General features: G+C 58.1%; 1 protein-coding gene across 1 annotated transcript in view; it reads left to right on the top strand.

Annotated features, from left to right (window-relative positions):
* IQGAP2 (IQ motif containing GTPase activating protein 2) overlaps positions 1 to 14,751 on the top strand; it is a 214,306-nt gene that overhangs the window by 77,098 nt on the left and 122,457 nt on the right. The window contains exons 4-8 of the mRNA XM_062212560.1: positions 379 to 456; positions 4,190 to 4,266; positions 12,988 to 13,055; positions 13,343 to 13,456; positions 14,002 to 14,180. Of these exons, the coding sequence (XP_062068544.1) occupies positions 379 to 456; positions 4,190 to 4,266; positions 12,988 to 13,055; positions 13,343 to 13,456; positions 14,002 to 14,180 (516 nt within the window). The remainder of the gene's footprint in view (positions 1 to 378; positions 457 to 4,189; positions 4,267 to 12,987; positions 13,056 to 13,342; positions 13,457 to 14,001; positions 14,181 to 14,751) is intronic.

Here is a 14,751-nt window from a genome sequence, read left to right as displayed (position 1 = left end):
TTTTGTGTGTGGCGTGTGTGTGTGTGCACTGTGTATGTTTTGTGCATGTGGCAGGTATGGGTATGGCATGTGTTTTGTGTATGGAATGTTTCTGCATATGACATGTGTGCACACACATGTACACACACCTGTGCTGATGCACACGTGTCTTATCAAGCTTCCGTGGGCAGACAGTAACACTGTACAGTGTCTGAGGTCCCAGGCTGGTGTGCACCGTGGAGCCTGCCGCGTGCTGTCCGTGGGGTCTGACTTTGTGTATTTTGTGTGCATCACTAGTGAGACGTGGGACTGCACAGCACCTGCTGTGGGAAGCCTGCTGCTGCTGACTGACCTTCTGTGTGTTCTCTTTCCCGTTCCCCCAACCTGTGCTCTCATTAGAAGTCTGGCCTGCACTTCCGACACACCGATAACACCGTGCAGTGGCTGCGAGCAATGGAGTCCATCGGTCTGCCCAAGGTAAGCCTCCGCGCACAAGCCTCCGCTGGGAGGTGGACAGGTGGCACCTGGCCCCTCATTATGGATGGGGATTGGCAGGTGGTGTCCATCAGCGCAGGGTGGGAAAGACAGGAACCACCCACTGGATGGCAGGACTCCGCCATGGGCGCGCAGGTCAAGAACACGGTGCGCTGGGTTGGGCGAGCCCAGGACAGGTGTGTGCTGGCCGAGAACTCACTCCCCTTGTGCTGCTCCTTAGACGGCCCTGACGCCACGTCTCCGTGCATCCCTGCAGTGTTACAAGCTGACTTTCCCAAGTCATTGTGGTACATCTCAGCACCACTTAAGTGAACAGCTGGGCGGGATGGCTGTTTGTGCTGACACAGGTCTCCCCAGCGCAGTCTTCCAGGGGTGCTCAGTGCTAGATAAACACCAAAAGCAGGCTCCCTCAGCAATGAGAGGGACAGTGGGGGACACGCAGAGATGCCATTGGGGAAAAGTTATAGGACAGGCGTTGTGGCAACTGTGGGTTAAGCTGCCACTGGAGCACCCGCATACCAAAGCCAGGTGCCTGGATCGGATTTTATATCTCAGCCTCTCCACTTATGATCCAGCTTCCTGCTAACGCACCTGGGAGGCTGCAGGTGATGACTCAAGTGCAAGATCATACTGCCTTGGCCTGGGCCCAGCTCCAGCTGCTGTGGGCATTTGGGGAGTGAACCAGCAGATGGAAGATCTCACTGTCTCTGTCTGGCTCACCCCCTCTCTATGGCTGTGCCTTTCAATAAATAAAATTAAACAAACACATTTAATTAAAAAGCTGGAGAGGTTTTTCTGAAGCTTGCTATCCTGAGATAATTATAGAACCAAAGGGAGCGGCTGAAGGCGTCCATCTGTGTCCCCACCCTGCTTCCCCCGTGGCGGCATTTCAGCGATGGTGCTGTATGTGGGAGCCTGCAGGCCTCATGTATTCTCACCGTCTTCCCCTGCGCTCACATGTGGCTCCGTGCAATCGGTCCCTCGAATCTACGTGCACAGCCACCACCAGAGAGGGGCAGACCCCAAGGCCAGACAGCCCGGGGCTGACTCCAAGGGGCAGGCTTTGTCCTCTGTCCCTGTCCAGTGCTGTTACCTTGGGAGCCGTTTTTTGTGGGGGGAACCATGAACGGCGCCCTCTTGTGGTGGGCATCCTCCCACTGGGTGGGTTTCTGCGTGCACCAGCCGCTGGCTCCTGTGTTACTCAGAGACACTGTGCTGGGGGCGTTCAGGGAGTTCGTGGAAAATGGGATTAAAAGAAAAGGGTGTTGTTGGTGCAAAACCTTTTGAAATGTGTGCGTTCAAGCAGTCTCCCGAAATGTCTTGGAGAATGCTCGGCAGTCACGCGTGCAGTGGCTCTGCCCTCCTCCCGGCTGGAGCCCCGCACGGCGCCAAGCCCAGGCCCGCTGCTGGCTGCTCGGGCCTCTGTGCCTCTGTGCAGCCAGACTTGCTGGGAGCACAGCCGCACAGCACAGACAAGCGCCTGCTCTGGCTCTATCACATTTCTCCGTGTTCATTCTGTCCTATCATTTTCCTTTACACGAGTGCCCAGAACATGAGGCACCATCCCCCCTCAAGCCCCGGTGGTGAAACCACACCCATCAGTGACTTTGCCCATGGCCACCAGGGGCAGGTGGCGAGAAATTCAAAAACAAAGTTTTTGCAACAGGCAGCAGCAGGTCGGGGTGATTTCACTGGGTTTGATAATTGAGGTCTGTGCTCAAGGCCAGGCCGGTGCGTGGGTGCAGATTCCGCGTTTTATTGTGGTGGCATTGGGACATCCCCAGCACCCAGCAGGACTGGGCCCAATGGATCCCTAGGTGCCAGCGAGGGACTTGACTGCCGCTTACGCCTTGTCAGTGTCAGAGCCTCCTCCATGCTCTGTGCTCAGTGCTGGGTGCTGGCAACACCATGCCGAGTCCTGGGTGAATGCCTCCCATCATTGCAGAGTCTGCTCTGTGCTCAGTGCTGGGTGCTGGCAACACCGTGCAGAGTCCTGGGTGAATGGCTCCCATCAGTGCAGAGTCTGCTCTGTGCTCAGTGCTGGGTGCTGGCAACACCGTGCAGAGTCTTGGGTGAATGGCTCTCATCAGCGTCAGAGCCTGCTCTAGGCTCCTGGCCACACCGCGCAGTGCTGGGTGAATCGGTGTCATCTCTGCCAAAGGAGGACACACCTCAGTGCTTCTCCATGAGCACAGACATAGGAACCGTTCTCGTCGAAAGGAAAGGGGGGGGGGGTGGCCAACAGTACAGCCCGGTGTGAGTTCAGTTGTTTTCTGCTTACATAGGAGATCCTTTTAGGTCTTAGATTTGCCTGTTTATTTTCTTTATTTGAAAGGCAGGGAGACAGGAAGTGACAGAGCTCGCACCTGCTGGTTCACTCCCTAGGTGTCCACAATGCCCAGGGCTGGAGTAGGGAGCCAGAAACCCAATCCAGGTCTCCCATGTGGGTGGCAGGGACCCAGGTACTTGAGCCATCACCTGCTCTTCCCACGGGGAGCATCAGCCGGAAGCTGTGGGGTCAGGAGCAGAGCCGGAGCTCGCGCCCTGGCCATCTGATGAGACACAGGTGTCGCCAGCAAGGTCTTAGCTGCCACGCCCCTTGTGGGAGAACACCAAGGCTGGTGGACCTCTCCGAGCTGGGAGTCACTTGTCCCCACGCTGCTGCAGGGAGGTCGGGAAGCCCTGGAGACTGCCTGGCTGCAGGTGCTTGTCCCGGTGCTCTGCCACGACCACTGCCCGGCGGAGGAGTCTCACTTCCTCCCTCTGTCTGCCCTTCCAAGTCCAGTGGGAAGTGGCCTTCGAGCATCACGTGCTTCCAAACGGCACATGGTTTCACGTGGGTGTTGATGTCAGGTTTTACAAAGTATTTATTGAAGGCAGGTCATGCCAATATGCTTAAGCTCCTGTTGGAAGCTTCGAGCCTAATGACTCATTTTTGTGCGCAACAGCCTGGAAATTTGGCACCTTGCTCTGAAATCTGTTTAGTTTCATGCTTAGGAAGAACAGCGCGGATGTGTGTTTAACACCTGGAGGTTCAGACCTTCAGTCTGGCTAGCCCACATTAGACCATTCCCCCAGGAGAAGGAGTCGGGTGCTGAGAAATACAGGGACATTGACTGCAGTGGCTCAGGACACGGGAAGTCGGGGAACAGCAGGGGCTCAAAACTGAGAGGATCCTGGACGCCCACTGGACATCACGCTCTTACAGGGTACCAGAGGGCTTGAGCACAGTCAAGCTCTGGTCAGTGTTTCATCCACAGAAAGGTCAGAGGTACACAGAAAAAAATAGCTATGTGCTAATTAATCGGTACAGGGAAACATGGTTACAAGTGATTTGCCTGCTTGCTTATGTAGGTTTCAGATTTTAATCAGTAAGAATGTATTTCAGTAGAAAAAAAGCCATGCCTGTGTGTGTGTATGTGTGTGTGTGCACTGCCTGCACCCTTGTTCACAGCACCGCATAGCCATGTGTGAAAGGGCTGGAAAAGAGAGACCTGCGGGGCCTCTGGACAGTGGGGCGGTGACTGGACACCTCACTCCAGGGAGCCCGCTGTGTCTTCATCCCAGCCATTCCCCGCTGCCACTGGTCTGCGTCCACAAGGGGGCGACAGAGTTGCTCTGCATTTCCACACTCCCAGGGTGGCAAGGACACAGCAGGCTGGGCTGGGTGGAGATGCAGCAAGTCCTAAGACACGCTTGCGTCCTTGTCTTCCAGATATTTTACCCAGAGACCACAGATGTCTACGACCGGAAGAACATCCCGAGGATGATCTACTGCATACACGCGCTGAGGTGGGCAGAGGCGCCGGGTCTCGGGCGTGGACCTGCGGGAGCTGCCATTTCAGCTCCGAGCCACGTCAAAGATTCTCCTTCGAGTCAGCGGTTTTGAACTTGCTGTTGCACAATTCAGATCGCTGTGCGGTAAAAACAGCCCTTACACCTGAAAAATAGTCTTGATTTCTCGAAAACTCTAATGCAGCACAGGAGCAGAGAACGAATGAAGGGTGTTCTAGTGAGATGAGGAGGGAGTTCGTGCTGTGAGGCCGTGTCACCTGTCTCCGTGCTGTTGGCTCGGGAGCTCCGGCGGCTGCGTCAAGGGAGCAGGTTCACGGTCACTGCGGCTGCTGTCTGCCTTGGTCAGTTATCGCCAGGTTTAGTTCTTACCAGGCACTAGAAGGTCCGGTTGAAGGGCGGTCTCTTTGGACCTTCGGCTCCGTAGACATCTGAGGGAAGACGCACAGAGGGTGCTCCAGGTTCGCTGTCGGGAGCGGTTTTAAGTTGATTGTGGACAACATCCGTGTTCTCCGGGCGCACAGGTTACGTGTTGCGGCACCGACGCAGGGACGGTGGCGGTAGGCGGCAGGAAGAGGGTTCCAGACATGGCGCTGGGGGCTGCTGTCGGAGGATGCCTCCTTCCTCTCGGTCCGCACCGGGAGGCTGCGGGGCTCCCTTCCGCAGAGCCATGCGGCTGCCGCGCCCCGAGAGGGCCTTGCGCGGTGACCGTGGCCGTGGCGGTGGCCGTGGCGGTCCCTCCCGGCACGGAGGCCGCCCGCGGTGATGCTCCGCCGTCCCAGCACTGGGGGCGGACCCCGTCCGGCCTGCGGTGGCGCAGTGATCGCTGGCGGCACGTTTGCCACGGAAACGTGGTGTCCGCGCTGGGTCATGTGGTGTCCGCGCTGGGGTCGTGCGTGCCCGGGCTGCGGCCTGCGTGCTCGCGCGGTCTGCGTCCGCGTCCGCGTCCGAGTCCGCGGTGCTGTGAGGAAGTGGGTCCCGCGGCAGGCGCGTGCTGAGGGGATCCTGTGAGGAAGTGGGTCCCGCGGCAGAGGTCCGCGCTGAGGGGATCCTGTGAGGAAGTGGGTCCCGCGGCAGAGGTCCGCGCTGAGGGGATCCTGTGAGGAAGTGGGTCCCGCGGCAGGTGTCCGCGCTGAGGGGATCCTGTGAGGAAGTGGGTCCCGCGGCAGGCGTCCGCGCTGAGGGGATCCTGTGAGGAAGTGGGTCCCGCGGCAGGCGTCCGCGCTGAGGGGATCCTGTGAGGAAGTGGGTCCCGCGGCAGAGGTCCGCGCTGAGGGGATCCTGTGAGGAAGTGGGTCCCGCGGCAGGTGTCCGCGCTGAGGGGATCCTGTGAGGAAGTGGGTCCCGCGGCAGGCGCGTGCTGAGGGGATCCTGTGAGGAAGTGGGTCCCACAGCAGGCGCGGGCTCCCCTCTGCGAGTGTCCCCATTCTGAGGCAGTCACGAGTGTTCGCGCGCTGAGGCGGTCACGAGTGTCCCCACGGTGAGGGGATCCCGTGAGGAAGCGGCTCCAGTGGCAGGTGCGTGCTGCCCTCTGAGGGTGTCCCCGCTCTGAGGCGGTCACGGGTGTCCTCCCGCACGCTGAGGCGCTCACCGGTGTGCCGGCCTTGATGGTGACAGTGGCTTCAGCAGCCCCGTGGCCTGAAGGCAGCGCCTCTCGCCTGACAGGGCTGCTGCACGCGGGTGTGCAGTGTTGGCACCATGCCTTCTAGGCCTGCGTTGGCAGACGCCCAGGCGCGGGTGCGGGACTCCCGCTGGCACACAGCCCTGCCTTAGGCCGCGGCACCGGGGCGTCTACTTCACCCCATGCGGGCTCAGTCACTGTGCTTGCTCCCAGCCCAGCCCGGCCCGGTCCTGCTGCCTGCTCCCAGCTGCAGGTGGCTCTGGCAGGGCTCTTGTCCCACCGGCGTCAGCCCCGGCTTCCGCGCACTGGGCTGCGCGTTCTTACGTCAGCAAGACCTTTTTCATGGTCATCTGAAGCTGAGTGCCTCTCAGGTGGGTTTCACTTAGGCTCAGGACACCCTGCGCTGCCACACTCGGCCGCTGTCCCCAGCCCCGCCCCACGAGCAGGTGTCTGCCTCGCCCCACAGCCGTCCGCTCGTGGTGACTGCTGGCCTGCCCTGGCCACAGTATTAAAGGCTGTGCGGGCCAGGTCCACGCTTCCTTGCAACTCGGGGCTCTCGGCAGGTTTCTCCCAGACATGAGAGGCCGACTCTACCCAGTGCTCTCTGGCCTCGTGCCTGGTTTGCCCCTCAGCCTCCGGCTCGGGGCCTCCCTGTGCCTGATGGAGTGTGGCCAGCAGAGCTGGACGCCCTCCACCTGGCCGCTCCGTCCCTCCCCGTCCTCAGCCCTTGTTTCACTGGAGACCCTGGCTGTGTGCTGGAATGGTTGGCTTGCTCAGAATTCCTGGTCTCCATCCACTCCTGCAGACTACACAGAGCCAAAGCAGACACATCTGCACTGTGTACACTGTCGGAGGACAGACCAGCTACCCCTGTTTCAATAACACTCCCTTTTCAAAAATCAAAGCGAATCAGGACGCACGTGCCGTTGCGTGTCTGTGTGGCAGCTGCCTGCCCTCAGACTCTGTTCCCTCGATGGCTGATTTGAGCTTGCAGCCCTGGGCAGATCCAGCCTGGTTCTGGTGAGCCAGCTTGGCCCGTTGGATCAGCAGGGACCCTCTCTGTCCCTATAGCGCTGTCCCTGATGTCCTTGGGGTGCCCTTCCTGTGGCCAGAGCAGGAGGTCCAGTCCAGTCCTGACCGTTCCTGCTGGAGACGTGGAGTCCAGCCCTCTGAGGAGTCTTGCGACGTCATCTGTTTATGCGGGGTTTCCTGGTTCGACATTGGGGAGCTGGGCTCTGCTTCTCCTGCTGTGCACGGTCCTTGACGGTGCAGTTCGCAGCACTCTAACCCAGCAGCCCGGAGATCTACCAGGCATCAGGATCCCCCCTCAGCGTCGGGGTGGCTGCCCTGCTGCAGGTCCCCCCGTGTCCCAGCTGTCGATGGCAAAATGGTGCACGTTTGGGGCTGACCCAGCTCTGGTTGGCCAGCTGCTCCATGGCCAGAGGCCCCTCCCCAGCTCACCCACAGCAGGGGTCTGCCTTTGAAGCCATCCTTCAGGCCGTAGTGCGTGCCTTCCCATGTCTTCCTGTAGAACCCACACCCCAGCTGACTGCGGGCTGTGGGACGTGCCTGTGCTGACACAGACGTTGCTCGGCCTGGACACAGGCTGCAGGCCCAGACCCCGGTTCCAGGAGGGGTGTCTGAGGATAGGATGAGGCGGCTGCCGCCTCCCCAGTCTTGCCCGTCACTCCCTGCTCACTTCCTCTCCTCTCCGCTCCTTGCGCCTGCACTGTGTTGTAGCTTCGTGTGCCGCTGGACCCTCTGCTGAGGCTGTGCCACGTCTCCGCACAGTACAGGCACCTGACGTGCCAACTGCAGGTCTCTGGAGCTCTTACTGCTCATTCTTTGGGGAGGGTTAGCGGTTCTGATCGCCCCTGATGGGCCGTCTTGGGACTCCTTTGCAGTTTGAGGAGTGGGGAGGGAGCCCTGGACTTCTGTGCTGTTGGCAGCATCATGGGAGCCTGGGGAGGGAAAATGGTCAAATGGTTAGGCTCCGTAGACACGAGCAGTGCCGTGCAGGCCACGAGGGGCGTGCTGGGCAGTTCTTGGTGCAGGGGGAACAGTGGGGAGCCCCCTGTTGGGGGTGGTCGGGTGTGTGCACAGGACACATTTGTTGGACAAAGGACAGTAGTGGTGATAAGGACGGGCTGAGCCTGTGGCCCTCTTAACTCTGTGCCTGGCACTGATCAGTGCTCGGCAGGTGGACTCCTACTCCTTGTGCCACACGTGTGCAGTGGGCACTGCTCTTAGTTTTAAACCGGAGCACGGAGAGGCTGCCGGGGCCGCAGAGCTGGGTCCAGGGCCGGGCTGTGGGGCAGCAGAGGCTGTGCTTCACCCACCCAGTAACACACACACACACACGCACAGACACATGCACACACGCACAGACGCATGCACACACACATGCACACACATGCACACACACACACCTGTACCTCCTGCGCCGCTTCTGCAGGGAGCGCTTCCTGCCTCCTGGGGCAGCAGGGCAGAGCAGGCCCAGCGTGGCCTCCAGGCCCAGAGCTGCAAGGCCACAGGAGGCTGACTTACTGTGAGTCAGATGCTGCGGGCCGGGGGCCAGGGCCTCTGCTTCCTGGCCGTGGTCTGTGGTCTGTGGTCTGCCACCAGGCTTTGCTTGACAAACACCCAGCCCACGTATTAGTGGCACAAAGACATCTCCTTGTTAGGTGTGCATTTCGTTACTATGGTACCTTTCATAGGACACCCTCAGAGTTTCAGGAAAAACCCTAACAATTGTTGAGCCTTCTTGCTTGCTTCCTGGCCTTTAGCCAGTATCACATGTGTAAATAGGAACACAGGGGCCCATGGGGCCTCCCGCTCCCCCTGGCCAGCCCCTCTGGGCGTTGCGCTGAGCACACGCGCAGGTGTGCAGTACCTGTTGGTCTGCTGCCTGTGTGCCAGTGCTTTCCTGGACGGGGAGCGATGGTCCCACCGCAGTTTCCTGGGGAAGCCCTCAGCCCTCTGCGTGGGCGGCAGGCAGTGCCGGGTTAGTGGGCCGGTGCTCAGGAGCTCTGTGGAGCCGAGTTTTACGTTGCACAGCCTGCCCTCTTTAAGATCAGGGCTCAGTTTCTGTACACACCAGCTGCCGGGTGGCTTCCTGTGGATTTTAATGCTGGGGAAGGAGCACTTCCTGCTGCCCATTCTGTCTGACCTGGGGTCCCCGGATCGACAGAGTGTCCCACAGACATTCGCTGGGCAGCACCTCCCACACGGCTGAGTTCAGACTTCAGCATCGGCAACGAAAGATGTAGAAAATCAACACCAAATGTTTATGAACTATTATTAAAGATTTTAACTTTGTAGTAAATGGGATTCTCCCTGACCCAAGACAGCTTACAATGAATCTCCTTTACAATGAGTGGGAAGGCTCTTCATCGTTTTCTTGTTCTTTACATGTGAAGAAACACTCTGCCTTCCAAAAAGCTGGCTTCTCAGCACCCCCTTGTGGTAACGTTTAGTTAAACCATGGCGTTTGCCTGCTGTGGAATTTACATTAACATTACGGTACGCACAGGCGAAGTAGAAGGTGTCATTGGAAACAGCAGCCTGATTATTCATTACCGGAGGTGGAAATTAATGTATCAACATCTTAGTCCATGTTGCCAGCAAACCTGTGTTTTTTGGCAGCCTCAGCAAACACGTTTGTTTAGGGCCTGCACGGAAGAGAGAAGCATGGCTGTGTTACAGGTCTTCCATGAGCGGTGAGTCAGTGGGTGGGTGGGGCCGGTGGGAGACCTGACACAGAACAGCGGCAGCAGGACCGCCCTCTTCATGGCATCACACGTGTGTGTGGAAGCTGCATAAATACGTGTAGTTGTCAAAAATTCCGCTTGAGCAGGTTTTATATGTCTACACGCAGACAATACACGTTAAAAAGCACGTGAAGTAATGCAGATACAAAATGGGTTAGGAGACTTACGGATGTGACTGTGCTTAGGTGTTACTGTCACGGTCTCAAAATTCCTTTCTAGGAATTTTAAAAGCAGGTTTCTGTGTAAATTAGCTCAGGTGTGTCCTTGAGTTTGTGGAAAGGGAGGGAGAAAACATGGGTCAGGTTCCATGGGAGAAGTCACGTGATACATCCTGATGGTTTGTGAATGACAGCGCGCCCTGTGCCCGCTGCCCCTCGCCGCTTCACCCCGTCTGTCAGCTCCGTTTGATTTTGTGCTGGGCGAAGCGAGCAAGGTCTTCGTTCCAGGTGAGGGGAGGTTTCTCCTACCTGGGCAGCCTCCCGGCGTGGCAGCGAGTGGACGGCGTCTTGGAGGTGTCAGCCCAGCGTCTTTGCGAGCAGGGTTGTTGGTGACGACGTGTCCGGCGCCAGCCCTCCATGACGAAGTCCTCCGAGGCCGTGGCGTCCATGGTGATGACTGCGTCCCTGGCCCTCGAGCCGAGGCAGGCGTCCTGTCTGTCCAGCTTTGGACGTGAAGATGTGTGTGTGCTTCACATGGGAGAACAGCCCCAGTCTACTGTGTCTCCCCTGTAGGATTGAATATCAGGATGAAATGTAGGACTGAAAATTACCGTTTGTGGAAAAAAATTGGTTGTCCTTTGGTTTTAAAGGAGAAGGGGAAAAATGAGAAAAAGGTAACACCCCCCCCCATCTTTAAAATTCAAGAATTCATTACTATTCCTGGGAGAGATAATGGCAGACATGTGCAGGGAAGATGCTCCCCCCACAGCTGACAGCAGGAAATGCAGAATTGGACGACTTCCCGTGGCTGTCGTCCTGGGGTAGCTTCGTCGGTGCTGCGCCGTGGTTATCAGGGCTGGGGAAACAGGCGTTCACTCTGTTCTCTGGGCAGACTGGGCCTGGCCTGGCAGGGCCTCTTGGGTCAGCTCAGCGCCCGGATGCACACACCTGCTGTGTCCCTTCTCATGTCAATGTGCTGGCAGGACAGTGCCGGCTGTGGCCTGGCAGGCGGAGCCTTCGCAACACCACGCAGGTGTCCTCACAGCCATGTGGAAGCCATGGGTGCCGAGGAGTGGAACGCTTTGGTGGGTCTCGGCCTGCCTGGCTTGACCTCAGGCCCCTGCTAGGGCCCCTGAGCACAGGAAGACGTAAGGTGCCTTCTGGGAAGATGCCACCTGCTCTGTAGGGTTGCGATCCTCCATGGCAGCCCTGCTCAGGGCCACAGCCCAGGTTCCCGGAGAACAGGCGCAGAGGGCTCAGACGCTCCGACTGGCACGCAGAGGGGCCTCTCTTGAGCCCCTCCCACCAACAGTGGGTGCGCGCAGCCTCTTGTGGGGAGCATATTCTGTGTGCCCATACCTGGTCAGTCCGGCAGTTTTGGTTTTACGGATTTATTGCAACAAATGAGGAATGTGTGCCTATTTCAAGACAGGTAAGTCAGCTTGCGGAAGCACCGTTTGCCGCAGTCAGAAATCCGTGACCACATAAATGCCCAGGAATTGCTGGAGTAAAGCACAGGAAATTCATTGTCCTGTGTGGTGTGTAAGTTTATTGAACAGATAATCCAGAAACAGCACTCTCACATTGGAAATATTTATAGAAAGATAGTTAGTCTTTAACTATGATTTTTTGAAAAGATTATTTGAAAGGCAGAGTGAGAGATCTTCCATCTGCTGGTTCACTCCCCAGATGTCAGCAACAGCCAGGGCTGGGCCAGACTGGAGCCAGGAGCCAGGAGCCCCATCCAGGTCTCCCACGGCGGGGACGGGGCTGAAGCACCAGCCATCATCTGCTGCATCCCAGGCGCATTAGCAGGGGCTGGATCGGAAGCCTGGGGCTCGATCCGGCTCTCTCACACAGGGAACAAGCGTCTCAAGTGGTGGTGCAGCCCCCTGTACCTCAACAACGGCCCCCTTGTAATTTTTTAAACTGTGAATCTCTGATTTTTAATTTTGATCACGTGTTAGTTTTCTAAGAAATTGTTTTTTACAGAAATTATGATCAAAGAAAGTAAATTTCAGTGCAGGTTACTTACACTTAGTTATTTTTTAATAAAGATTTATTTATTTGAAAGGCAGAGTTACAGAGAGAGGTGGGGAAAGAGAGAGAGAACCTCATCTGCTGCTTTGCTGTCCAACTGGTGCAGGCCAAAGCCAGGAGCCAGAACCTTCATCTGGGAAAGTCTCCCATGTGGCCCAAGCACGTGGGCTGTCTTCCCCTGCTTTTCCAGGCCACCAGCAGGGAGCTGGATCAGAAGCGGAGCAGCTGAGCCACCAACTGCCTATGGCCCACATAGGATGTTGGCGCAGGCTGTGGGCCAGCCTGCCACATCGCAACATTGGCCCCTTAGTCATATACTTTAACAGTTTGTTTTACACAATTCAGAAGGCTCGATGTCCACTTCTTTACTGTGTGTCAGTGATGTTTTCTGTTTTATTTCCACTGAAGCTCTTGCTTCGGCATCTGCTGTGATAAATACGGAGATGTTGCGAGCCATCCACTTCGTTCTCCATTTTCCCATGTGTATTTTAAGGTCGTGAATTACAAACCTATCAGAACTGATAAGAAAAGCACAGAGCATTTTAGTTGGTTGCCTGAATTAATCCTGGGGCTGGAGAGGAACGGAGACTCTGGCTTGGTGACTAAGCTGGGAGGACAGAGCTGTAGCTTTGGAGGGACCGGGACACTAGCCCTCAAGGCCCCTGGTCAGCCACGGCTGGGACCTGGGGTGTGTGGCTGAACCTGTCCCTGGGCATCTTCCACATGGTAGTGTGTGCGTGTCATAGTTTATCGTCATTGCACCCAGCACAGCCTCGCCATGGACACCGGGCGTATTGTGATACTTTGAGGAGGGTTGAAAGCTCCCGGGCAATCCAAGCTGTATTTTCGTCAAACAAGAACCCTCTGGGGAATACCGAGGACCTGGCAATTGCCGGTGTCACCTGCTGTCTGCTGTGTGTCGCGCCTGCTCTGCCAGGGGTGAGGCGGGCACTGGCCCTGGCGCTGTGGTGCTGCTCACTGCCCCACCCCACCCCGGGACACAGCGTCCTTATCTCTACGCCGAGCAGGCTCAGGCTCTCTCGGGCCTTTCTCAGCTGAGAAGGGCGAAGCCCTCGGGAGGCGTAGGATGTCTCACCTGTGGTTTCTGATCGCTCTGCATTTTCTCTTTCAGTTTGTATCTGTTCAAACTAGGAATAGCCCCCCAGATCCAGGACCTGCTGGGCAAGGTGGACTTCACAGGTACTGTCCCTCACGACTCTGCAGTCTTGTCTAAAAAGTGCCAGTGCCTTTTTTCCAAAAATCTTATGTTACTGATTGCCCTTCCTCTGCTCTATGGACAAGGGTAACCCGCCTTCCCCTCCTGGTCTGTCCTCACCCTGGTCCCCTCCCTGCCATCTGTGCAGGGAGAAGTGCCAGCTGCCCCCACCTTCCAGGGCTGACTCCCCCAGACGGGGACACGCTCGCTCTGCCTCCATCTCTGGCCCTGGCCGTCGTTGACTGTCTCTTGTGGGGTCTTTGTTTTGTAGAGGAGGAAATCAGTAACATGAGAAAAGAACTGGAGAAATACGGGATACAGATGCCGGCCTTCAGCAAGATCGGCGGCATCCTAGCCAGCGAGCTGTCGGTGGACGAAGCTGCCTGTGAGTCTGCCCTGCCCCTCTTCCTTCCTTGGTCCTGGTGTTGTGAATGTTTGGAGGAGGCCTTAGCACCCTGGGCATGGCTGTCCCCTTCAGGCTGTCACACCATGGCCTGGCAGTTGGCTGTGGCCGTCTCCTGTGCGGCGGGAACTCGGGCGTCTCAGAACCTCTGTTCTACAGAGCGCTCCTGTGCTGTCTGGCCACGTGCAGAGTCTCCTGGGGTTGCAGCTAAGTTGCTGGCGTCTCTTGGAACTGGCATGGTGCCACCCAGCCATGGGGCAGGGACCAGGCCACCCTGGGCCCCGGTGGGTGACTCAGTATGTGGTTTGCTTCTGCCATTCAGGACGAGTAAATGAACCAGGCAAAGGCAGCAGACACTGAGTTTGGACCAAAGACAGCTGGGTGGTGGGGCAGTCGTCGGGTGCTCTGTGACAGTCGATGGCTCTGTTGTTGGCACGGTCACTGGACGCCAAGGAGGGACGCCCGTGCGGCGCCAGCGCGCCTGCCAGCTTCCTGCCGGTGCCCATCTCCGTCTCCGTCCTCTGCAGTGCATGCCGCGGTCATAGCCATCAACGAGGCCGTCGAGAAGGGCATCGCGGAGCAGACCATTGTGACACTACAAAACCCCAACGCGGTCCTGAGCGCGGTGGACGACGGCCTCGCGGAGGGCTACCAGAGAGAACTGTGGGAAGCCAAAAAGAAGAAGGAGGACACGGCCAGGCTGAAGGTGCTTAGCCGCGAGGGGTGGGTACAGCCGTGGGTGCGGCTGTGCAGGGGCCGGGGCCTCTGGGCTCGGTGTGGTTACTCAGGTGTCCTGCAGGGGTGCGGCTCTGGTCCCTCTCCTGAGGTGTGTGCAGGGGTGGAGGCAGCCCCGTGCTCTGCAGGGCCCCACATTGCCTTCTCACAACTGGGAGGGCTGGTGGTCCTGCAGTAAGCCAGCCCCCCACCCAGCAGTGGGGTGTGGCAGCTGCAGACCGCCCAGGGCGGGCCCCAGCATCAGACCCGGTGGTCACAAGGCACCGGGAGAGCCATCGGGGCTGATAGCGCCGTGTGGGGATGTCTGGAAGGGCTGCTGTTCAGTGTCCCGTCACCCTCCTCCCCTTCCTGTTGCAGAGCGCCTGCCCCCTTGCCTGCCCACCCCGCCCGCCCCTGCCTGCCCCTGCCTTGGGATGAGCACCAGTGATCTGAAGGTTCTGGGCTCTCTCTGGCTGGGCACTGCCGCCTTCTCCGGCCAGGTGGGAACCCACCGCCCCCTTCTGATCTCCCTCCTGACCTCCCCAGAGGGCTCTTCTAGCCCC

This window comes from Lepus europaeus, chromosome 15 (genome assembly GCF_033115175.1).
Source record: "Lepus europaeus isolate LE1 chromosome 15, mLepTim1.pri, whole genome shotgun sequence".
NCBI lineage: Eukaryota > Metazoa > Chordata > Mammalia > Lagomorpha > Leporidae > Lepus > Lepus europaeus.
This window is presented reverse-complemented; position numbering and strand designations above follow the sequence as displayed.